The 25952-nt window shown below is 52.4% G+C and overlaps 1 protein-coding gene across 1 annotated transcript; it reads right to left on the bottom strand.

Moving 5' to 3' along the window:
* Positions 1–323: 323 nt before the first annotated feature.
* lats2 (large tumor suppressor kinase 2) lies at positions 324–20069 on the bottom strand. Its single transcript, XM_088914088.1, has 7 exons — positions 19523–20069; positions 7566–7698; positions 5971–7304; positions 5200–5782; positions 4601–4783; positions 3024–3130; positions 324–2173 (listed from the first exon to the last, which is right to left on the bottom strand). Exons 1-7 carry the CDS (start codon positions 19835–19837, stop codon positions 1700–1702), a joined length of 3129 nt encoding a protein of 1042 aa, XP_088770214.1. The 5' UTR covers positions 19838–20069; the 3' UTR covers positions 324–1699.
* Positions 20070–25952: the final 5883 nt, after the last annotated feature.

Here is a 25952-nt window from a genome sequence, read left to right as displayed (position 1 = left end):
AGAATAAGAGGAAGAGCAGCCACTGTTAAGAGACGAGAACTCGTAACGAGAAAGATGCAAGCACTTGTGCAACTGTCTAATCTAACATTCCCATTTGTTCAATACCAGGCAGTTTGAAATATGGGTCATCGATTTACAATAAAGCTGTGTTTCAGTTTTGTTTTGGACTTCTTCACTGTAATAACTCAACAGAGAGCAAGCAGTACACATGATAATGTCTAGTGTCTGCGGTGACTCTTATGATTTACAGTAGAAACTATGTTGTCAACAAGGTAGCATTCCAAAGATGTGATCATAGTCTTCTTTTCCCCCAGTTTCAACTCTTTTTTTTTTCCTGAGGCAGCACAGATTTTCTGAATATCTAAACACAAAACATAAAAGCTTTCCTATGACAAACGTGAAGACTGGAATTGAACACGGACACCACCACAGATGTTTAGTTTTATGTAAATCACCGTGCTGATATTTGTAACTGCGCTTCTGTCCGAACCCCTAAATGTTTTCAATGAATGTAGGTTAGCTTATTTTTACTTTTATAAAAAATAAAAATCTCCAACGCACTCTCGACACCTGAAGGCGCCAGAACCATGCCCTGTAACAGCTCAGCTCCGAGCCCTGGGGGTGCGAACGGCTCACTGATCACTGGGATAAGACAGACACCAGGATCTGAATGCACAGGCAAACAGGCAGCTGCTAAAACAAGTCTTAAGGTGGCAGTGGCTGCTCTAGAATTGAATTTGCTTCCAAAGTGTTCCTACATGTGGACATACGATGACAAAAAGACCACAGGGGATCCTTTCAACATCGGGAAACAAATATTTTGATGGTAACCTTCAGCATGGCAGAAAATTTAAAGCAGTTGAATCCCATGTCTCAAGTAACCGAAAACAAAAGGAAAACACAGACCCAACACTGTCCAGACTGTTGCCACTGAACCTGCAGAATGTTTTCTCACACAGTAGAAGCAGTTTTTCCATTTGTTTCACAGCGAGCCATTAAGCACGAGATTGTCGATACAGCTGTGCGATGGAGAGACTACTGTTTTGTTTTTGCTTTAGTGCCTTGAAAGCAGTCTTGATGGCCCCTGGACCAGCAGGCCTGATACCTCTCCTGGGGCTTTTTCATCCTCCTTTAGAGCAGCTAATTCACTCTGTGCTCTGAATTCCCGTCTGCTTTCACCCCTGACTTTTGAAATCAGAATGGCTTACATCTAAGTTCATTGAGACTTGTCAAATAAAATATTAAATGTAGTTATTGTTCAGCAGCCCAATACTTAAACCATGGACGATCGTTTTACATCACTGACCATCATGTTGTGTGGCTCCGTTCGTACTGCCAGGTGCTTCATAGTGTATCACGGTTCACCGGCTAAACTTTCTGCTTTCTAAAACCTTGAAAAAAAAGTGCACGTCGTGACCATCCTTGTATGATGTTGTTTTAAAACTGGAAATGAACCAAAAAAAAACACCACGTAAGATTTCACCCATTTCACCGGCCACAAAGGTGGACGAAGACCAGGCCTGAATTCGCCCACGGCGAACGTTTCGCCTGGAGGAGCCAGGTGTTTCCGCTGGCAATGGAATCGGGTCGCCCAGCCGGGCCTCAGGGGCTGTTCTGGAGAGGGCAAGGCCATGGGAAGAGCCCCGCGATGCCGTCATGCTGACCGCCGGCGTCCCGCTGCGTCCCCGGGCAGCCGCTCTCACACGTAGACGGGCTCGCAGCCCTCCGGCTGCTCCTCCGCGCCCGCGCCGCCGGGGGCAGCGTCCGGGGGCTTGGGGTAGCGGAAGGGGCAGCCGTTGTCGTCGAAGAAGCGGCGGAAGGTGAACTCGTAGAAGGCGTGCTCGGGGTGCTTGCTGTGCGGGGACCCCGGCGCGTCCCCGGCCCTGGCGCTGCCCGCGCTGTCGCCCCGGGCGCCGGCGCCGCCCTCCTCCACGGGGTCGAAGTTGGAGGTGTCCATGGGGTGGCGGACCCTGGGCAGGTAGGGCGCGGGCTGGGTGCGCAGGCTGCTGGAGAAGTCCATCTGCTCGAAGAAGGGGTGGGCCTTGATCTCGCTCGCCCCGTTCCCCCCCAGCCGCTCCTCCGCCGCGCAGCACAGCCGGCCGATGATGTCCGCCGCCTCGGGGCTCAGCTTCGCCTGCGGCGGGATCTGCAGTGTGCTGGTCCAGTTGATCACCTGCGCGCACAAGACACAGCCGGGGGGGGTCACACGAGCTCCCACGCCTGGGGAAGGCCTTCCCCTCCACAAAACAACATGGGATTCAGACCCTGGGCTCTTTGTGCTGTGAATCAACATTCAGGACATGCATGCAGTGGGAGCTTCCTGTTAAGGACCAGGCAGTGGTGGTGGCACTTTATAGCACTTTTCTGGACACTCCACTGAGAGCTCTTTACAGGTAATGGGGATCCCCTCCACCACCTCCAGAGAGTAGCCCCACCTGGATGATGCACCAGTATGCTCCCCACACACCAGCTCTCAGTGGGGAGGAGTGCAGAGTGATGAAGCCAGTTCAGAGATGGGGATTATTAGGAGGCCGTGATTGGTAAAGGCCGATGGAAATTTGGCCAGGACACCGGGGTAACACCCCTACTCTTTTCGAGAAACGCCCTGGGATCTTTAATGACCACAGAGAGCTCAGGAGCTCGGTTTAATGTCTCATCCGAAGGACTGCGCCTTTTTACAGAACAGTGTCCCCATCACTATACTGGGGGCATTAGGACCTACATAGACTGCAGGGTGAGCGCCCCCTACTGGCCCCACTAATAGCTCTTCCAGCAGCAACTTTAGTTTTTCCCAGGAGTCTCCCATCAAGGTACTGGCCAGGCTCACACTGCTGAGCTCCAGTGGGCTGCCAGTGGGGATCTGCGGGTTTATATGGCTGCTGGCTGGGAAGTGGTGGGAAACTCAAGTCCCTGTTGCAATACACATTTTGCAATTCATCAGTTCCTTGTTTTAAAAAGTAAACTGTACCCCTGAAACTTCTTATACACATTTCTACGTCCGATCATATGTGCCCTTTGCTTACCTTCATCTGGGTCTCTGTCGGAGTAGGGGCCAGGAACGGAGGCTGGCCCACCAGCATTTCAAACAGGATGACACCCACACTCCACCAGTCGCACAGCTGTGTGTAACCTGCAGACAGACCGCAAACAGCTTGGGTTCATTCCCAGGGAATTCTTTAGACAAGAAGATGCCCCAGGAGCAGATTTAGGAGCAAAGGGGGCCAGCAGGGTGATTCTGCCTGAAACGTGCGCGTGTTGCTCGCCTGTGAGACCGAGTGACTCCTCAAAGTGAGGTACAAGCTGCATGCGGGACAGTCATGTCAGGTTTTCAACAGCGGCATGTTGAACAGTTCTTCTCATTTTAATAAATGCATTGGCCTGACACTAGTCTTGAATCAAACCTCTCGAATAAACCCTTGGAAAATCCTAAAGAACATACATATTTTTAGGACGTATTCAACCTCCCAGAGGAAACAATCAAGGGGCTTTAACGAAACACACGCAGACCAGTCAGAAGGTAAACAATGCAGAAAAGCAAAGAAAAATGCAAACTTGCACTTTCAACCAGGCCATAAAAACTATTGTTCAAGACGACAGGCATTTTATTGCAATAGACGGTAAACTCTAGTCTGTAATTGTAACTACTGTAATCACAACTTTGGACATTCATTTTTGGCCAATAATGTATATTATTAACATCTGACAGTAACTCAGAGGGTTGTAATATCATTTGGGCAAACACCAAAAAACTGTAAAACTTACTTGATCAAGGGTAAAAAAAAACAATAAACTGTCCATAACAGTCTAAAACAGCCTGAAAACACCTTTACAACTGGTGCAAGTGACCATTACAGGCACAGGATTTGTAACGGTTTCTAATGAGTTTCAGCCGAAAAGCTAAGAGCCGAAATCCAGGCAGAGAGAAGTCAGATGAAAGTGCTGGCATTAAGAACCAGAGAGTCTGATGAGAGCTTTATGTAGCTGCTGGTCTGCAACAGTGGGCCGGGTAAGTTTACGTCATGCTTCTATATCTCTGCGGTTTTCACACATGGTGGTTTTTAGCCTCATTCAAGTAAGGGGATTCCTAAAAGTCTGCACTTTTTCCCCATCATTCATATAAAATACTCTAAAAGCCCAGAATCAACTGAAAAAGACCAGATGAACAGAGAGCCAGGCTGCCTCCTGCCTCCACCCTTATTGGAGCCGGGCTGGCAGTCAGGCAGCAGCTCTGATCGTCACAGTGCTGCTGCGTCGCTCTGCGCCTGCCTGCCTTCCCAGGAGCTCCAGCCGCTGACCCCTGACCCCTGACCCCAGACCAGCTCTCGCCTGAGCCCGGACCTTGGGCTAGGATTAATTCCATGATTCCAGCCTGGCTCGGCCCCTGGAAAAGCAGATTCTTTTTTTCCCCGCCGGTTTTTAGCGCTGGCTACTCTGCAGCCGGCGGCGAGCAACAAGCAAAGAGTCCGTGGAACAGTAACCCCGACAACCGCCGGGCCGCCACGGCCCAGTCCAGAGCGACTCGCGAGACCCGAAGACGAGACAGCAGGACAAGCGCGAGGAACGGCACCGCCCCCTCGTCCCTGAGCCCCGAGACGCTCACCCTTGCGCAGCAGCACCTCCGGGGCGATGTAGTTGGGGGTGCCCACCAGGGAGTGGGCCAGGCAGCGCTGGTGCTGCCGGGCCGCCCGCTGCTCCAGGGTCAGCAGCCGGTCTCCGCAGCGGCAGCCGGACAGCTCGTCCCACAGGTCACTGGGCTCCATGCTGTCCTGCCTGACGTGGCTCCCTGGGACACGAAACCACAGAGACTCGTGAGACGGGAATTCTGCGTGGTATACTTATACACGTATGTGTGCATCTCCTGCATCTCGCTGCGTATAAACATGCACACAGCATGCACACAGCAGCCGTGTGTAAATACACACACAACATGCACAATTACTGGAAGGACCTGTTGCCATTAATGTGGATAAGTTTAGTGGGGAGAAACACGGGGGAGGTTCCTATGAGCTGTGAAATGTATTTCTATATATATTTTTTTAATATTCCCACTACTCGGCCACAGCTCACGCCTTGCCCCCGGTTTGCTTGCAATTGCTGTGAATGTTCGCCTGGCTCGGGACGAAAAAGGCTCCTGTCCTGATCTGCTCCGTAGCCCCGATTTCAGCGCTGCCCCCCCAGCCCCAGCGCGCGCCGCCTTACCTTTCTGGTAGTACTTGGAGTTGTGCGTCCAGCGGAAGCCGGTGCAGAGGCCGAAGTCGGTGAGCTTGATGTGGCCGTCCAGGTCGATGAGGATGTTGTCGGGCTTGATGTCGCGGTGGATGAAGCCCATCTTGTGCACGCTCTCGATGGCCAGCGTCAGCTCGGCGATGTAGAACCTCGCCAGCGGCTCCGGGAAGACGCCCAGGCGGATCAGCAGGCTCATCATGTCCCCGCCCGGGATGTAGTCCATGACGAAGTAGAGGTTGTCTCGGTCCTGGAAGGAGTAGTAGAGCCGCACCACCCACTCGTTGTCCGCCTCGGCCAGGATGTCCCTCTCCGCCTTGACGTGAGCCACCTGGTTCCTGTTCAGCACGTCCTTCTTGCGCAGCGTCTTCATGGCGTACAGCGCGTTGGTGTCCACCTTGCGCGTCAGGCAGACCTCGCCGAAGGCGCCGATGCCCAGGGTCTTGATCTTGACGAACATCGACTTGTCCATCTTGGCGCGCTTCAGGCGGTTGTAGTTGGACTCCTTCTGGTAGAGCATCTTCCTCATCTGCTCTTGCTCGGCCTCCGACAGGCCGGCCTGGCACACAAGGAAACAAGCAGCTCAATGCAAGGTCAAAAGATCTCGGCGGCCTGACATTCCTCAACGTACCATTTAGATACAAAAAAAAAACACACTTCTTTTCCGGATTTCTCACTAACGATTTCAGAAATAACCGACGAATCAGAAGTGCCCCTGACAGGGCCTCAGAGGCCCCTGAGCATTACCTTGGCCATCTCTTGCTCCAGCTGCATCCTCCTGTTCAGCTTCTGCTGGTAGGTCTTCATGACGTTCTCCACGTGTTGCTCCATGTAGAACTTGAAGGCGAAGGGGGAGTAGCTCTTTATCCGGGACTCCCTCTTCTCCTCGTCTTTGGCGTTCTTGCGCACCGGCACCGGCGACGTCTGGATCTGCTTCTTGTCCTTGACGCTCTTCTCGGCCCGGCCGGTCTTGGCCTTGTCGCCGGCGAGCGCCCCGCCGCTGCCCTCCTCTGCCTGGCCGCTCGGGCCCTTCCCTTCCGGCGGCTCGGGGGCGCCGTGCAGCAGCAGGGTCTTGGGGTACGGCGGAGGGGGGCACCGCGGCCCAGGGGCGTAGGCCTCGCCCGCGGCGTAGGGGACAGCGTCGGCGGCCTCCGGCGCCTGCGCGCCCAGCCAGCCGGGGTGACAGGGCCCCACCGCGGTGCGTGGCTCCGGCCACATGACCGGGATGCTCTTCACGGGCTGCTGGACGGGCGCGGAGGTGACGGCGGTGATGGTGCTGGGGGGCCCCAGGGGGGGCTCCGGCCGGACGGCCACGCTGACCTTCTGCGGGCTGTTGAAGGAGTTGGTGCGGCTGGGGGCGTGCACCTCCCCCCTGTAGGGGCCCGGGGGCGGCGGCTGCCGGGCCGCCCCCTCGCCCGCCCAGTGGTGCTCGTACAGGTCCAGGTTGAGGCTGGCCCGGGACGGCGCCACGTGCACCTGGGGCGACGGGGGGCTGGACTGCCGCGGGTGCGAGTGGGCCGGCAGGTAGAGGCCGGGGTAGCCGCTGCCGGCCTGGGCCAGCGGCCCCTTGCCCTGCAGGCCGCCGTACCCCTCCTGCTGCAGCTTGCTCTGGAAGGAGGAGCTCCGCTGCAGCGGGTAGCAGTAGGGGGGCCCGCCGGGCGCCGCGGGGGCCGGGGGGGCGGGGCCAGGCTGCACCTGCAGGGGGGCGCTGGCCACAGGGTAGCTCAGCAAGGCCTGGTCCACGCCGCCGGCGTAGGGCTTCTGCTGGTGCTTGAGATCGCAGGGGGGGAAGATGGCGCCCCCGGCGGGGCTCTGGGCAGGGAGCGCCGGGTAGGGCCCCACGCTCAGGGGCCGCCCCACGGGGCCGCCCAGCGAGGCGGGGGCCTGGGCCGCGGGGGGCAGCAGGTAGACGGGGGCGCCCATGTACGACCTGGGGAGCTCTCCCAGCGCGCCCGTGCTCTCCGCCCCGTAGCCTGCCGCTTCGTACAGCGGCGCCCCCAGCTGGTGATACGGAGGCATGTTGTCGCTTGTTCCCTCTAACGCGGGTCTGTGGTCCGCGGGGCTGGGAGCACCCCCTTTCCCTACAACGACACGTTGAGAACCATCACGATGCGCCCGGTATCCCGTACACACATTTTTCACCTCCTGCTCGAGCCCACAGGGGCCACAGCGCGGAGAAACTGACCCGGCTGGTGCCTCTCTGTTCCCTTTCCAGGACACTCCCCCCGAGCACAGACAAGAAAGACACCCCACTCTCCCAGCAGCATGAGAGGGGGGGGCTTGCCGGACCCTCGGCCGCGGCTCAGAGCTGCATTCCAGTCCGCCCCCGAAGGCCCCCTCACCTGGTGAAGTCTGCTTGATGACGCGCACGATCTGCTCGTTGCGCGGGTCCAGGTAGCCCATCTTGCTGATGAACTCCAAGGCGGCTTCGATACTCCTGCTGCCCGTCTGCTTCAGGGCCCGCACGGCCATCTCCTGCGGAAGAGCACCGGCGTCAGGCAAAACCGGACAGGCCGCCGGGGGGGCCGCGGCAGCTGCTCGGGGCGGAGACGGGGCCCTCCCGTGACGACTCGATCTAGCTCGCCCCTCCTTCACCGAGCACCAGCGAGCGCGCTCTTGTTCGCACTTCCACACGCGCGCCAACCCCGTTCGTGAAGCACGAGCCTTGAAAAATCAACCCTTCCTCCCGCTTCAAAGATACAGCTGCTGCACGTGACTTGAAACCACGTGACACGCGGTACCTGCTTCATGCAAAAGGACGCGCGCAGGGAAAACTGCGACTTTGTACAATCATCCCCGAGCACGTCCCCCCGAGCCCCCGGGCAACACAGCCGTGTCCCACGCCCACAGGCTCTGCTGCAGGCTCACGCAAGCGCTGTGAAAGGGCAGACTCTGCGCGAGCCCGCCCCCCCGGCCGCCCTGCAGCTGTGCGGTGTGACGTGCAGGGCAGCTGGCCGGGCGCCGGGCCGCATTGCTCACATGGCTGGACAGGGCCGGCCCGCCGGGCAACTGCGGAGAGAGGCGCTCGTGCGAGGGAGCGCTCCCGCACACACGCCCGCACCTCCGAGAGGGGCCTGTGCTCGCGGGTTCGGAAGATAAACCCCCCAGGCTGATCATCAGCAGGCAGGGCTGCACCAGCACACAGGTGAACACAGCAACGTGCTGCCACAGGCTTTGCTCTTGCAGACAGTAAGGTACTGTATAGAAGCAGCTCTATTTAATTGTTTTAAATGGTAGTAAAATGGTTTTAAATGAGGTGTGTCTAATCTCTAGTTCCTGATAATCCTATTACATGCAGCAAGGGACTGAAACCCCAAATCAGACGAAAAAAAACAGTCAATGCGTTGGTGATATCCACATACATTTTCAGTAGTCAGGTTTATGCAATTTAAATGACCAATTTACAGGTCGGACTAAAAAATATCCGTGATGAACACTGCATACACTGAATTATACTTCATTCTTTAACAAAAAGCCAAAATTTTACAATCCTATAATTTCAAATTCAAATGTACTCAGGCTCTCAAACAAAAAGTCTGGGTGATGAAATCTCTTCGGTGTCATGTACCTCGTACATGTACCTTCGGTGTGGTGGCTCTGCGGCTCAGGATCTGCGCCTGTGGCTGGAAGGTTGCTGGTTCGTATCCCGCGGCCGGCAGAGGAATCCTACTCCGTTGGGCCTCTGGGCAAGGCCCTTAACCCCAGCTGCTCCAGGGGCGCCGTATAGATGACTGACTCTGCCCTCTGACCCCAAGCTTCTCTCCCTGTCTGTGTGTCTCACAGGGGTATGTGAAAAGACAAATTCCTGACGCAAGAAATTGGATATGGCCAATAAAGTGACCTCTTTTACTGTACGTATCCCAGTTTTCCTAAGCAGCGGCAACGTCTGGTGCCAAAAATACAACAGCACGCGTATCAGGGAGCCCGTGGAAGGGGAGCGGAGATGACAGATCCGCGCAGGACAAAGGCCGGCCGTGCCGACGGAGCTCGCGCTCATTGTTCTCCTCGGGCCCCTGTTCCTGTCCGGCATTCCTGAGGAGGGCGGCCCGCGGATTCCCGCACTTCTGCCTCTGTTCTCGTGCCCCCTGCCGAGCGCCTTCCTGCCCCCCTGCAGGGAAGTGCCTGTTTGTGCTGCGAGGACAGCTCGTGGGGGGGGGCGGGGGGCGGCCAGTCTTCCGCGGTACCCCAGCTCCTCCCGGCCGCCCACCGGGAAAACCGGGGGCGCCTGCTCTTCCCCTTTCACTCCCAGAGGGCCCTCCGCGCCCCACATCCCTCCCTTCACCCCGGGCTCAACAGCCAGGCCTGGTCTCCCCCGTGCCGAGAGCTGCTCCTGGGCTTCACTGCAACCGACCCGAGAGGACAGCTGAGCCTCAGTCAGGCAGACGGGGCTAAAATATAACCATGTCCACTTACATGTCCAAACCCACAGGCGGCAGAGACCACCGCAGCCTGCGTGACAGTCCGGTATATTTAGACACGTCTATTAAAGAAGGGCTTCTCCGAAACATCACTGTAGTCGTGCGGGCTATTTGTCTCAGCAGGGATGGCTCCAGAAATAATTTTTAGGGGTACTTAGCATGTGAGGTTTGGAGCCATAAGGAATATTTAGGTGTCATTTGTTCTGGTGCTTGCTCTTGGAAGCAATTCATTTCCAGAGCCACTCAAGTAGACCATCCTGAACACTGAGCTTGTAAATCTTTGAGAAAACCGTAGTCCATGTGGATTGTCATGTAGCTAAATCTCCCCAAACCCCCCGGGAGAACAGCCTCGCAGAACATGACTACAAACCCTGGTATTCACCTTCCATTCGAACAGGTCTGGGAACGTTAGCCCTCCGTGAGTAACCGTTGCGTTGCTGGATGGATATTAAGCGTAGCTACATGAAATAACATTGTTGACCAACAGTGTTATCATTCACGCAACATGCAGATTAACACTAAAATGAATCACCCAGAGTAAAATGATCATCAAATGAACACAAAGCCTCCTGAAATATTACCGAAAACTGAAATGTAAACCTAAAAGGGGAGGACTGTGTATAAAAGGGCTGTGATTCCTATATGGTTCACCCAACACAGACAAATACCCTCAAATTAAAGCTGGCATTCTGCACTTTAACCTCATAGTCATCGCTTCAGTTCAAACCCAGTGCGCCGGAGTACAGAGCCCAGACAAAAAGTGCGTCACTGTGCAAATACTTACAGACTGCAGTGTATGTGCGTTGTTTGGAAAAAGTGGTGTAAGCTCTTCTCCACAGTGAATAAACCAAGAGTTGACGCATCTTGAATTGCTCAGTGCCGATGGCTAACTTTGGCTTTTGCTTAAAGAGTTCTTAAGACACTATGGTCTGTACAGCACAATGTTCCATTAAATAAAAAGAAAACTGTATGATTCACTTCTGCAGCAGACACTAGAGATGTGCATTTGGAAAACACCAACATAACCCATCTTAATCTACTGGTTTAATGAGTGTAGTATAGAATATCATAGGACCTGAGACAGACTCTGTGGAACTGATTTAGTGCCCTGAAGCCCCGATTGTTCAGAGACTGTGCAGACTGCAGGGCCCTCAGTTTGTCAGAATGAAAGCTGGCAGTCTGGAGTGTGAGAGTGATTCATTCAGATGGCGTTCCAGTACACCACAGCTGAGTGAACTGCGCTTTGTTCCAATGACTAACTCCTGTTTGGCACATGCCTGCATTGTGCTGTTTGACTCGACACGGATTCAGTTCGGCCTTCCATGTTTTTTTTCATCTTTACAAAGAACACTAACTAAATACTGGATTTATTAAAGGAATCAGACGTGAAGTTTAAGATACAAATAAAGCAGAAAGGAACAGAGGAGAGAGAATGTCTTAATCTAATTTTATGACCCCAGAGTACTGCCATTGTCTGAGAACAACACAGATCGGATAATCAAATTCCTGTCATATATGGCCTATTATATCATCTCCAAACCTCACAAGGATTTAGTTCAGTGCCCGTGTCCACTGAGAGTGTACAAGTATTTGGAGCACTTTACTGGGTAAAACGAACAAACAAAAAAGAAATTAAAAAAGCCCTGTGAGCAGAAATTAAGAAACAGATAAAAAAGTTAAAAAGGAGAATTGGCAAACATGAATTAAAAGCATGACTAAACAGATTCGTCTTTAGACTTTTCAGAGTGACAGGGAGTGAGTTCCAGAGCTCACTCACCCCGAGACACTTGTACCTACAAGAAGCTACTAAAAGCTGGGCCTCCTTCCGGCTACACTGCAACTCTCATCAGTCCGTAAACATTGCCAGGATTCGGCGTGTGTGGCTCTTAAAGTATTGGGGAGCCCCTGAAGACTTGTCAGAATCGGGGTGACGTGGTCACGGGGCCTTGAGCATTTCAGAAGTTGCGCAGCTGAGATTTGGACTGTCAGAAGTTTAGGGTGTAGGCAAGGCATCTAACACAGGAGACATCACAGTAGTCTAGCCAAGGTGGGATCACTGAGTTCCAAGCCTGTTGCCTCCTACTAGGAAATTAGCTGCAGGCTGGGCAAAACGATTATTATTACCAAAGTGATTTATTGGACAGCCGGGGAATAATCAAAGGGCAACCCTTCAAAGCCTCACAGAGCGCTGAAACCAGGAACAACAGTCAGGAGAGGACAGGTCAGGTGTGTCGGGATCAATAATCCAGGACTAGAAAAACACGCACTGGATGTGCTGCCATGCAAGACAGAGGTGGACCTTGGTGACACAGCACAGCGTCCAAGCTCACCGAGATGACAACGCGCCGTTTTCTGCAGCGCCTCGTTTTTGCGGGTTGTACATCAAGCAAGTCATCCCACACGTGCTCCCCAGAGCTGTGTACCTCAGGGATACTCCTTCTGTTCCCTAAGGACCGCTCCAACCCATGACTCCGTAAAGCAGCTTTCAAAGCTCCAACCAGCTTGACAACACTGAACCGAGGATGACACTAGTGGTGTCTGATGTTGAGAAAACAACTTTAGAGATTAATGCTGAGAAAAAGAAACTGTCATTAATGACAGAGGACCCCCATTGTTTATTGAGAGTCAGACAGAGATGGGCGATTTATTTGAGCCTTTTGGCACTTACAGTCCTAAGTGGGGTGCCAAAGTTATTGCTACTGTACAAAAACTACGCTCCTCCTTCTCCCTCCGTTATTTACATCCTCACTTCCTCCCAGTCCTCACACAACAACACGTGTCCTCTCTCAGACAGCTGAAATGTTTTGGTGTGCTCCACACTGTTATGACTCAGCCTTATCGCGTGGCGATTGTGCTCACGTTCTCTGTTACAACAGAGATTGCCAATGCATCACAAACAGATCAAGACTGCCGAGAGCAAATGGTCACGCCAGCCTCTCAGGCCTCAGGAAGTGATCCTCCAAGCCCTGCCACACTGTGTGGTGAACAGACTCCCCGCCAGGCTCAGTCTATTGCTAACCACCTGTCTCATCCAGCTTATCACCTGTTTCAGCTCTTGCCATCTGGCGGTAAGGATACTTTTGATACTACACGGTGTGTGTCGCTTTGGAACTGTACAGTGCACTGCGGATCGTGGGCAGGGATGGCCGTGTGGAACATCAAGGTGCATTCCCGGTACGCCGCGTGTCAAAGTACAGCTGTACTTCAGTGAACGGTTGTGAAATGATGGTCGCGGGCACAGTCTCCCACGAGCTCTTAGACCCAGAAACGAAGGGTTCCGCTTGCCTGCGCACGCTCTCCTGCCTCTGCACGGTCAGGAAAGGCTCTTCGCTTCTGCTGTTCCAGAGCAGGCCTCCTGACGGGGTCAGGTGGAGCAACTTTAAAGAATATATTTATATTCTTACATTTTTACAGCAACGGGTCAGTCCGCTTCAGATAAGGTTTTTGTTGCTGTGAGCTGTGCGTGTTCCTGCAGCAGATTTTCACCGCGGAATAACCTTGAGGGACAACAACTTTGTACCTTGAATGACATTAAGGCAGCAAAATGTGGGGACACTGCTTCATAACCACTGCTAATTTATGCTTTTTTTAATCACATCGTCGTAATTGAAACTGCTTGCACTTGGAAGTGAACAAAATATTCGACAGCTGTTTCCCACAAAGTTACTTTCTTAGCACAGTGACAAGTTGGTATCTTGTCTGGTATCCAGGATAATCTTTCACTGGTATGTTCTGGTTTTGCAACAGGAATTGTTATATTTATAAAGCCATATTTTTAAAACCACCCTCGGCAAAATGAGCATCTCACTTGGGCGCTCAGCTGCTGCCAACCGTACCTCCTTCTTAAAATAAAAGAGCCTAAGCCGTCAGCAGGCTCCGTGTCTGAATGGATTTATTTATGGGTGTACGTATTGTTAGCGACACAAACCCAGAAACTCAGCAGGATGAATATAGAAACAGCCTTGCATGAGGCTGGAGGGGGGGGGGGGGGTATCTCAAAATGTTCTGTATAATACAGAATCATCCAGAAATTCTGCTATCCCCTCCCTCGGGGCAAACACTGTGCAACGCTTTGTTTCTGTGCAAAAGGAAACTCTGGCATTCGTAGTGAAGTAAAGGGCGCAAGGCTGTAATTTTTGTGAGCCGCGCTGGAATCTTCTGATGTGGTATTTCAGCAGTGACCTCTCTCCTCTCTGTCACAGCAGATGTTCCAAAAATTCCTGGAACCAGGAAACAAGGATTCCAGCTACTGAGAAATTCCTCCCTCTCCCTCCCTTATTCACATCCTCGCTTCCTCCCTGTCCTCGGACACTCTTTCCTCTGCCTCAACCCGTCCTCCACCCTCGCTCTCCGAGTGCACAAAGACAGAGCAACTACAGTCCTGGCACCAATTTCACCACCCATAGTTCTTCTAGAGCAGAATTTCTGCATGATGCAGTATTTTACAGAACATTTTGAAATCCCCCCAGACACACCGACACACCAGAACTGGACATCTGTATAGGTCATGCCATATCGCACTCTGTAACCAACCTCTCAAATTTCTTTAAGGTTTATTCTACATAGCCTCATAGCCTCCATAGAAGCAGCCTCATGCAGCATGGCTCAACAGAGAAGAACGGCCCACACTGGCCTGGTGATACCACGATGGAGACAGGGCAGCAATGTCCTGGCTCATCAGTGGGCAAGAGCCACAGGCAACATGCTCAAGCTACGATCATGTCCCCTGATCTCGTATACCGAGGCTGAGAATGTACTGTACGTATCCTTGATAGATCCCTGTGTAAACATCTCAGTTTCCAGACTCCGGGATGCACATCATCTTGGATCAGGAAAGGGCTTCAGTTTCAAGCTCCCGGATCTCATCCTTGTGTAAGTGCAGTGCTGCTTAGCAACAACAACAGTCTGAACAAGGAAAGCAGGAAACATGGCATGAGCCATGTTCTAAGAAACAGCACCAGGAGAGGCATCTGCACTCCTTGGCTTTTGTGTTAAATAGTGATGACTCAACTGGGAGCTCCAGTGGAGAATGAAGGCAGGAAAATCACTTCAGATGTCAAGATGGACAGGGTGAAAGAAATTGTGGACATTTAGTTTGGCTGAAGATGGTCACTAAAATTTCTCTTTGCTTGTAACAGCAGCAATATCTTCACGTTGAGAGTTGAAAGGGATGTCATGAGGGTTTCATTCATACAGTCTCTGTTTAAAACAGAAACCAATAAAACTAAGCATCCAAATTAATTTGAACACTGCTATCCTAACAAAATTCAGTCTTCCTTTTCTGCAGCCTGAGCACAACAGAAAACATAAGTGTTACACAGCTCAATGCATTCTTTTGTAACGCCAGGCTTGCCTAACCTTTGCTGTGCCAAAAATGATCTCTCTGTACAGCCCTGCAGTGAATAATTAGCAGAACCCACACACTGCGTACCCCAGCATTGTGAATGGCTCTACTTTGTGCTTGGTGCTGTCTGCCAAAATGTTTCACCAGTGATGAAAGCAGCTTTCCTTCTGGTCCTTTCCTGGAAGGTATGTCAAGTACTGTATAGTCAGGTATGAACTCCTTCAAGAAGCACTGTCTGAATGCTGTGCCATATCGCAAAGTTTCAGGGCCAGTGGGCCAGGGTCTTCACAGGACTAAGTCATGCACTCACTACGTGTCACAAGGAAAGACTGGGACTGTTTCTCCGAATGCCAGGGTTAAGAGATGCACTTCTCTGTCCATCAGTGTTGTTAATCCCAGAACAAAAACATGAGCAATTAGGGCTATGTACCTTGTCTCAGAGTGTTTAAATCAATTCAGTATATGCTGCAGTTTTAACAAATCAATTGCAGAATCATTGAATCACTCTCCTTACGGATGTTTTTTGCTTCACCATGTTCTTAGTTCAGACATAAATGCCAAGCAATAATAAGCAGGAATGACCAAAATGTACAATTTGAAATTACTTGTGTAAACAGCAAAAGTCTGTAAATTCCCGCCTTAACATCCACAGAAGCAGATTGTAACTCTACAGTCATCTTGGTTCCACTGCTGCATTCACACGTGAGTCCAGGAAGGGAGCTCCTCAACTGTTTGAACCACTCAGCTTCTCTAAATTTCAGAACCTTAAGTCCCGTCAACATCGCAGTACTTATGCAGCTTGCTAGATAATGAAACCCAGCTGTAGTGAACAGGCTCCAAGCCTTATCAGGGCCCACAGACAGGATTTCTGGAATGCAGAGTTGCACAAGCTGTGGGCTACAGGCCACAGCCGACCCCACACCACACACACCAAGGAATGAGGCAAGAGAGACCTTCTCATATTCCGTGTTCCTCTGGACCAGACAGGCAGCTCTCCGCTCCTCACTCTACGACAGGGGCTGACAGTATAAGCGTCGATGGACTCGAAGTCATGGCGCTGTTGCAAATATGTCCTTTTCCTCAGCCTGTAAGCTGCTTCAAGTGAATAAGGAGGAGCAGCTCCCTGCAAACCCACCCCATCAAAAACCTCAGACATTGTGACAATGAAACCTTTCACATTGCTCTTCTTATAATCCCCCGGAACAAACACAGACAACAATCAAGCAAAACTGACAGCAAATTAAAGAACACCTTAAAACAACCATCACCACCGAACAGCTCAATGAAATGAGCACAAAAATGGAAGAACAGCTCTTTATCACACAGACAGTATTACTGGTCAGTATTACCTCTTCCTGCAAAGTGTTTATTTCACCTTGATAGAAATAACAGTTACATTTAATGATAAAGTCCATCTGCACCGACCCGTGGCTGAACCAGCTGGTCCAGCACTGGGATGCCCGAGGGGCCTGCCTGCGGCGCAGTGTAGGACCCGAGTGTGATCGGTAGTGTCTGGATTTCTACCAGCTCGGGATCCCAGATGTGCCGTCTGAGGTCTCGGGGACACGGCCGGCTCTTTCGGAGGCTCCACTCCGCAGAGGAAGGAGCCAGCGTCTAAGCATCTGTTCTGCGACAAGGGAGCTGGAGGAACTGCTACACCCTGGGGCCATTGAATTGAAGCTTCCTTTAAACTGCACGCTACGCCTGGACTCAGCCCAGCCAAAACACAGCAGCAGCGGTCACACTTCCTCTCCTACAGCATGACGAGAATAAAACTCGGAAATAAAAGCCAACGCCGCATTCTTTGAGCGCTTCCCGTGAAGACAAAGGTTTCGTCACACCTCTGATGTACGATCTAGAAGAGAGGTGGAAGTGTTTCAAAAACGAAGTGGTCCAAGCAACGTTGAGTCAGGTGGGCGTTATGAGCTGTTCTTTAATTTTTAATGACTTGAAAGCCCCACAATTAAAAAAAAACCCACAACAATCCACAGAAGCATTATTTCTTAACTCTCCACTTGTGGCCTTTCAGGAGTAGCACAGTCATGATGTCCATGATTATTTGATCTTTCATGTTTAATCTGTGTTTCTTCACATGCGGAGGTGTGGTGGCTCTGTGGCTAAGGATCTGTGCCTGTGGCTGGGAGGTTACTGGCCGGCAGAGGAATCCTACTCCTTTGGGCCCCTGAGCAAGGCCCTTAACCCCAACTGCTCCAGGGGTGCCATATAAATGGCTGACCCTGCGCTCTGACCCCAAGCTTCTCTCTCCCTGTCTGTGTGTCTCATGGAGAGCAAGCTGGGGTATGCAAAAAAACAAATTCCTGATGAAAGAAATTGTATATGGCCAATAAAGTGATCTTACAATAAATTGTAATCCTTGTCTGTATTCGTTTCGTACTGGGCACTGAAGATACATGTACTTTATTATAAACTTGCCTGCTACACAAGAAGGAACATCAACAGTTCAGACAACAACAAAGAAAACCCACTCAGACTGACCTCTGCCACCACTTCTAATGTGCCTAAACGTAACAAAAGCTGACATGTCTCTTAATGACCTGCTAAAGGATAGAATTCTTAATGGACAGTTATCTAGAGGGAAATTTGGCAAACTGTACTGTATAAGCTACCATTTCGGTAGCAGAAGGTTAATCACTATCATTTATTAATCTGGCCAAAGCCCAAACAGGAGTTTTCTTCCCTGCACTCAAAAGAAGGTTCAGAATGAACACAGTAAGGCAAACCTCGGCTTATAAGGGGCTGTTTACACAGACAACACATGACAGGCAGATCTACTTCTGTTTGTGTTTTTGCTCTGTCTGTTTGTCTGTACATATTGTCATTCTTTATTTACTGTTTTGTAATGTGCGGTCTACATGGTGTGCGGTTATCTGCTGTACTGTGCAGGGCCCGAGCGAACGGTGCGAATGAGAATCCGATTGTACAGGTACACGTACCCCTCCATTTCACCTCACACAGATTCTTAACTCGCTACTCCTGGAATCATACTTCACCCTCAGCCGTGAAACCATCGACTGATGATGAAAGACGGATCACTGAAGATCCGACAGGCTGCTCAACGAATCCACACTGCCTGTCCTTCGCTGCAACAGACTGGCCTCCCAGATGCTCCCGACAGCAGGCAAGATCATGCAGAAAAATAAGAAGCAGGAGCCCCTCCCCTTGGCTCTGCCACTGATCCTGTTAAAATCCTACATCCCCTCTTCTCTCGTGCTCCTCAGACTAAAGCACCGTCGATAAAGGCCTGACATGCGCTTCGTAATGAGTGAAAGACCAGAGGGAAAAGGAAGTCAGATGTGTTCTGTCCCAACACCACGGGCCTGGCTGTTTATAAACAGAGAGAGACTCAGCCTCTGGCTGGCCTGGTCCACAAAGGAAGTTGTGAGAAGGGAATGTGGGCGTCGGAATGCCGTGACGTCCGGTCTTCACCAACCACACATACCGGGGCCTTAGCAGAAATCTCGAAAACAATGCGCCGTGGTCCCGAAGCTCTCCCAACCCTCCCCCGAGTCGGCGTCCACGTCGGCGGCACTGGTGCAGCGGAGTAATCACAGCTACGATACTCTGGAATAGCGGCGCTTCATTTCATAATGACAAAAAAACAGGGCCACAACATTTGACTGAACTGGGATCTAGTGGAGATGCAACGGCAGCCCAGTGCCTTTTAAAAGGAGGCGTGTCGCTGCCACATACACACCGAGCCCGGCTCTCTCCAGGGCCACACCTGTCCGTCCCGGACTGAATCAACGTCACCTGGACGACTGCAGGACTAGGGCTGGTCAACGCTGATGTACAGATGATTCAAAACCTCACAGCTACTTTGAAAACAGAGTCGGTTTTTGTTTGCCACGCCGTATGCAGCCTCAAGCTCAAAGGGCATCTTCGTACTTTCTGAAGCAATTACTAACAGTCAAACCGGGCAGTTAAAAACCGAAAAACCCCTTTTCTTGCCACGTGTAAAAGTGGGTTTATAAAGACCGAATGCTTGTACTGAGAGCTGTTTGTGTCCTGGTGCCATCGATGGGACTGCGAGCGCAGTGCAGGCTTTGCAGGGCACCGTTTCCTTTCTCCTTCCCTGGCTTTTGTCACTTCGATTCGGAATACCACGGCACAGCATCAAGAGAGCCAGGGGCCCGAACGGCCCACACGAAGTACAGGCAAGTTCTTACAACTGCGGAACAAAACCCCCCTGACGGCAGCAGGGAGGGCTGATGAGCCGGAGAGCATTACTGCTGATTCTGTGTGCAGCGGGAGGGGCGGGAGGGGGGGGGGCTGGGCTTGCCAAGACCTCCCCTCACACCCGTCCCGAGAGAGAGCCCCTGGCCACCCTCACATGACAAGACCCCGGCCGCCACTGGAGCTGCGTGTCAGGGAACACACAGGGCTCTCACGCGTCTCACACCCGAGCGTCTCCGCCCGCCGCCCTCCGCCGCCGCCTCGCTCACGAGCGCCCCCCAGAGTCAGGCGCCAGCTGCGCGCAGAGCAGTAGATGAGGAAGAGAAGCCCCCGGCTGCGGTACCTGGTCGCACCCGGCGTTGACGAGCTCCTGCAGCATCTGCCGGTTGACCTCCGGGCCCGGCGAGGAGCCCGAGTCGTTGGCGAAGGGCAGCAGCGACCGCCTGATCTCGCGCAGGGCGGTCTGGTAGTTGCCGAACTTCTGGGGCGCGCGGGGGTGGTGCTGCTGTGGCGGCGGCCGGCCGCCCTCGGCGCCGCGGCCCCCCTGCAGCGCCTGGCTCACCAGCTTGGCCGGCTGCTTCAGGCCCTCCTTGATCTCCTGCAGGCGCTGCCGCGTGTTGCCCACGTACGGGGTGGCGGGGAACGTCTTCGGCCTCATGGCCGCTCCCGCCTGGCCCCCGGCTCCTCTCCGCTTGGCCGCGCCGGACGCTGCTCTCGGTCCTCCTCCCCGCCCCACAACATCAACGGACGGGCCGCCCAGAGCCCGCCCCTCCCGCGCTGTCCGGACGGGGACTTCAGTGGGGCCTCGCGCTCAGAGGGCCGGGCTCCCCGCCGTCCAGCCTGAGAGAGAAGGCGGCGTGCCCGCTGACCGCTCCATCCCCGCGGGGCCTCTGGGAAGACAGACGGGAGACGAGCGTCACCGGAGCCGCACGCGACCGGGCCGAAGCAGGGCCAGGGCTGGACTGGCGTCCCGTCCAGGGTGCACCCCGCCTCGGGCCCGCCACCCCGAACTGGATAAAGGAAGTGGGATCAACGGGGCGCCGTGCGCCATTTGACAGCCACACCAACAACTCTGACCCCCCTTCTCTTTTCCCGTCTGTGCTCCCCCCTCCCAACACACAGCGGGAGACAATGGGCATCTCTGCAGCTTCAGCGAAATGTCTATTCCCATGATCTGAAAACACAAGAGCCCCAGAAAATTCACATTTCCCCCCACGGGTAATAAACACCAGTTTGGTCATCATGCCTTCCTCTATCTGAACGGGCCAGGTCTTAGCGGGGGCAGGACACGCAGTCATCTGGCACAGAAGAAGAAGAAATCCGTGTCTGTGTAATACTGTCCGATTCCTTTGTATAGCCCTTTACGTGTAAATGTTATACGTCTGCTGGAACTGCACACACTCTGGGTCTATTAAGACTCTGAGGTTCAACCTGATTAATACAGGCAGCATCGAGAAAGCCAGGGGCCTGGGTAGCCCCCAGCTGTGCAAAAAAAACAGGCTCGCGATGATAACAGATAACACTTGACAGTTTACAACAAACAACTCCACTCAAGAGCCGAACGTGGAAATCAGACATACTGTATCCTGCTGACAGGCGTCAGGGTGGACCTTCGCTCGTTACGCCAAGTCCGTTCGTGAGCGGAGCTAACCGAGAGGCGAGACGGATCCGATTTCGTGAAAATCAACTCCCCTCGCCTCACGTTCGTTAGAGGCAAAAATCTCCAGCTGCTTGATCGCTAACGACATCTCACGTGGGCGAAGGCAGGAGCACGGGGTCACACCAAGGTGATGGCTACGTTATTTCAAAAACCCCAGAGCAGAAAACAGCCTGGGTGGCCTGTGGAGGTCCGCACCGACCCGGAGCCTGACCCGGCAGGACAGGGCGCTGGGCGCGGGGGACGGACCTGCCCCCCCACATACCAGCCGACTCCTGCGGACCCTGTGGGAGGTTCATCCGAGGGCACAGCCCCCCCAGGCTCTGCAGGGGGGCTCCACTGCCACTGCCCACGTCCCCAGAGGGACTGAGGGGACACCACTTCGATGGACAATAATAATTCATAGCTCCTCACACTTGTACAGCACTTCTCTGGACACTCCACTGAGAGCTCTTTACAGGTCATGGGGATCCCCTCCACCCCCACCAGTGTGCAGCCCCACCTGGATGATGCGCCAGTCCTCTCCCCACACACCAGCTCTCAGTGGGGAGGAGAGCAGAGTGATGAGGCCAGTTCAGAGAGGGGGGTTATTAGGAGGCCAGGATGGGTAAAGGCCAGGGGGAAATTCGGCCAGGACACCGGGGTAACACCCCTACTCTTTTCAAGAAACGCCCTGGGATCTTTAATGACCACAGAGAGTCAGGACCTCAGTTTTACGTCTCACCCGAAGGACAGCGCCTGTTTACAGTATAGTGTCCCCGTCATTATACTGAGGCATTAGGACCCATACAGACCGCAGGGTGAGCGCCCCCTGCTGGAACCACTGACACCTCTTCCAGCAGCAGCCTTAGTTTTTCCCAGGAGTCTCCCACCCAGGTACTGATCAGGCTCACACCTGCTGGGCTCCAGTGGGCTGCCAGCTGGGAGCTGCAGGGTGATGGAGCTGCTGGCCACGCACATTGTCACAGAGCCCCGGCAACACTAAAGCCGAGGGCCCGCCACGGACCGACTGCCCGGCCGCCGCCGGTCAGGTCTGCAGCCGTGGCCAAACCCCATCACCCCTCCCCGGGCCGGACAGTCCCTCCTGAGGGGGGAGGGATCTTGGAGACTCGGCAGCTCCACCTGCAGCGCCCTGAGAGGCGCCGTCAGAGCCCCGTCTAACCCCCTGCTTCCCCAACAGCGCTTCCTGGACAGCTGTGCTGTTCTTACATTAGGTGCACGATAAAACTACCTTATACTGCAGAATGCTAACATTTAAAAAAAACAACAAAATGTCATTGGTAAGGAACATTCTATACTTCTTCCATCTCCACCATAATTTCCAGAAAAAAAAGGCGTGTTCTGTATAACGGAGAAAGAAAATGATCTACAGCTTGTTTAAAAAGTTTGGAACGTGGGCAGGAGATCTTGGCATGTCTTTATAATAAATATAAGACACACCTCTCCTTAAAACCATGCGGCTGCCTGCGGCTTACACTACCTCTAATGCGACTAAATTAAAAAAAAACAGAAGCATCTCTGTAATTAATTTATCAGATTGATCAGAAGTAAAACGCTAAGCTTTTATATACGTATATCGATACCTTTCTGCAATAAGTGCAATATCGCATAATAACTGAAAGGATAACGCACTCTCAGCCCGCAGTTCAATCAACAACACAAACAGCGTGGCCGCTGGAAAGGACACTAACGCGACACAATGTTTCACAACCTCCCAGTTCACAGTTCACACGCAGTGGTGGGACGGTCAAGTTCATCTTTGTGCCTCTGAAAACAACACCTGGGTGTATCCTGTATTATCTGCTTTTCGATAGACTTACACTCGGATATTGACCGAAGTTTTGAAGTCGGTCGTAAAGACGGCGGGGTTCATCAGAAGCGAGAAACAGGGGGAACGGGCGTCAGGCACGATAGGTGCAGCAGCTCGGTGGAAAACACACGCAAGCGACGACGGTGCCCCTTTAAACCGCGTTCACGGCGTCAGCTTTGCAGTAACCCAACGTTAAAAATGTACAAGACATAAGCAGGCGCTGCACTGAACCCATCAACAGTTACAGAGTATCTACGTCCCCGGGCACCGACAGACGGGGAATCACACGATCTGCCCCCTTGTTTAATTTCTCTCTCCCGAAAAACAAAAAATCGGCACATTGAAAACGTCTTAGGCACTCAGCTCTGCTGCCGTTTTCGGAACTTCGACTTGCATATGACAAAACATAATCTTTCCTGGCTGTGCTCTCTTCCCAACGCGAGTATCGCGTCCCCCCCAGCTCGTTCCCGACGAAACGATGAAAACCCCTCCGACACTCTACCATCGTCTCACGGGCTCGTCTCGGTCCTTGGGAGCGCTGGCTGCTTCCCCAGCTCCTTCTGCAAGCCGCGTGTCTTTTAATTAGATGGCAGATCCCTGGTTCACGTCGTCCCCCCCCCCCCCCCCAAAAAAAAAAGTTAAGAAAAATAAACTTCACAGAGCCCTTTCGAGTTGGGGCTGAAAGTTTGAGATCTGGTCCTGATTGGAGTGACTGGAACGCAGGTCCGGAGAAGCAGCCCGACATTCCACCTTAGGGAGACTTTGAAGTTTCATCGGCCACCCCCCTTTCTATACATGTTTGCATGTGCGTGCGTGCGCGCCTTCAATTGAGGACGGACGCCCCTGCTTGTACCCCACATCGCTGTGGAGAATAAAAATAAAATTTACCATTTTTAAAATTAAAAAAAAAAAATCGAACCACCGCGTTAGTTGCAACTTTCCCAGACGCGAAAGCATACAAACCACCCGCTTGGCGAGGGCAACAGCAAAACGTTTGTATTATAAGAAAAAGTAACGGTGAACTCTATTAAAAAAAAAAACAAAACAAACAGCAATGCATCAAGAGAAGGGGAAAGTTACCTTAACTGCTGCTGCTGCTGCTATCGTGAACGGGGCTGTCCTTCAGCCACCCAGCTCGGCTCAGTCCCTGCAGCCGGGGCTCATGCTGGTATGAGGCTCCATTTTCTCCCTACAGTGGGCTGAATTAGGACGCTGCGCTCAGTTGGACACTTTCTGCATCGCTCGCATTCCAGGGGGAGCACGTGACGCCCCGAATCACGTCAGCGGCCCGCGCGCTCGCAGGCTGGGGCGCTTCTAGCGCTCGAGAGCGGCTTCGTGACCAAACCCCCCCAAACGCGCAGGCGCCTCGGGAAGCCAGGAAGCGGGCTGGCAGGAGCGGTCGCCGGGCAGCTCGGCGCGCCCCGATGCGTCTGTTTCTGTTTTGTCGTGATGCGTGTGACAGTCATGCGTTTAGAAAACCCCCCCCCAAGCCCCAGTGTTTAGGCTGAAGTAGTTATTGAGCCACAAAGGAACAAGATTTAGGTTTATTCCCGGCTGAAAAGAGAGGGAAGAAAACGCAACGTTTCGGCTGTGGAGCCTTCTTCGGGGGGGGGGGGGGGGTTATTCAGCCTGAGCGGGCCTTAAAAGTCAATTGTCGGCTATAAAAAAAAAATCGCGTCAGCTACAGATAACTGAAAGTTCAGTTCATAGCTATAGGTGACTGTACGGTTGGTTAAACGTGCGGGGCCCCAGTAGCCAAAGTACAATTAAAACCCAGGCTTGGGCGTAATAAATGAAGGAAAGACAAACATGCACTAGGAGCAGCAACCCCAAAGGTAAACGAGGGGCAGGTATGTGAAGATCACCTCTAGACCCGCGTTAATTTCCTGCCGTTTTAGCCGACATAGCGCGTAAGAAGGAGCAGTCGCCAGGCTGGAGGGGGGGCTTACTGTTTCAGGTCTAAGCGGCCCAGAGCACTGAAGAGTGAAAATGTGCCTCTGGAAAAGACGGATTTTTCACGTGTTAGAGTGCAAAGCAACCGATCAACAACGAGGGAAACGGACAAACGGTCCTTGTTTCAATGTTGTCATCGCGCTCTGGACGGTAAATCTAAGGACGAACCGTTTTGTATTGTTTTAAAACACGTCCGAACATCCACATAATTATCACGCGTATTAATTCACGCACAGAGCGCTTTAAACACCATTGAGTTCACTCATCCAGATTAGATTTGAATAGCCTGGTCACCAGGACAGTCTGGTCTGAATCGGCTAGTTTGTGACAGCTTCTTCCAAGTGACAGTTTTGATGCTTAGAATTTCTTCCCACTGACCCCCTGTACCACAGTCCCCAGTGTCTCTCAGCTCCTTTTAATAGCGCCGGGATCCGGTTCATCACGCGTTGCATGAACAGATCCTGCTAGATGTGCAGCTACAAGGAGAGCCGAGGAATTCAGTGTGACTGGCGTGTTTGCGTCTGAATTACATTGGATTATATCTCCTGGTAGTGATGCGGATTAGCTGGAAGAGTGCTTTGTGTTAGAAAGTGAGCTATTATCTTTGTGACCTGTGGACCCGTTATGATGTCCCACTGGGAAACACGACACAGGTTCGCAGTCTCAGCCCGTCAGCAGATACAGTCAAAGAGCGCAGTACGGGGGGGGGGGGTCTGACTGTAAATATGTTTCCTCCCTCTTTCTAAAGTGTAAAAAGTATGGGAAGGAAAAAAAAGCAGAGCAGATATTTTTTTCTTATCTCTCTACAGACCAGAGTGTCTCAGTGCGTGAATAAAATTTAAAATGTTGAAGTACTGAATAAAACATAATAAATGCCTCTATCAGTTCCACAACGTGTTGAATTGCTTCATCTACGAATTGCTTAATATCACTTTTTTTTTTTAAATGAGTGACTCTTGAAATGCTTGGATGAACTAAGCCAGTAAAAACCTCCCGTTCAAAACTGAAGAGATGGACGTGTTTTTCACAGAAGCAGGAAAGCGGACACCTACTGTAGCACACAAGCCCTAAGGAATGGCCTAGGCTTAAAGCCTGGGCTGGAATATCTTGAAAGCACACATTGAAAGTCTCGACACTGGTAAAATAAACACAAGAACAGAAAGGATACGGACAAAAGGAGGCTTGCTTGGTTATTAAAAGCGAATTGACCTGGGAATCTTATTTAGCCTTCTCTTTAAAGAAGCAAAGTCAAATACACGCAACTGCCAACATAAGGGAAACCCCAACAATATGACATATTAATAACATCCTCAAGGGTACATACTGTAATACAACTACACTTTACAAAAAATA

This window comes from Atractosteus spatula, chromosome 4 (assembly GCF_055471065.1).
Source record: "Atractosteus spatula isolate fAtrSpa1 chromosome 4, fAtrSpa1.hap1, whole genome shotgun sequence".
Classification (NCBI taxonomy): domain Eukaryota; kingdom Metazoa; phylum Chordata; class Actinopteri; order Semionotiformes; family Lepisosteidae; genus Atractosteus; species Atractosteus spatula.
The sequence above is the reverse complement of the archived record's forward strand: the minus strand, read 5'-3'. Positions and strand labels throughout refer to the sequence as shown.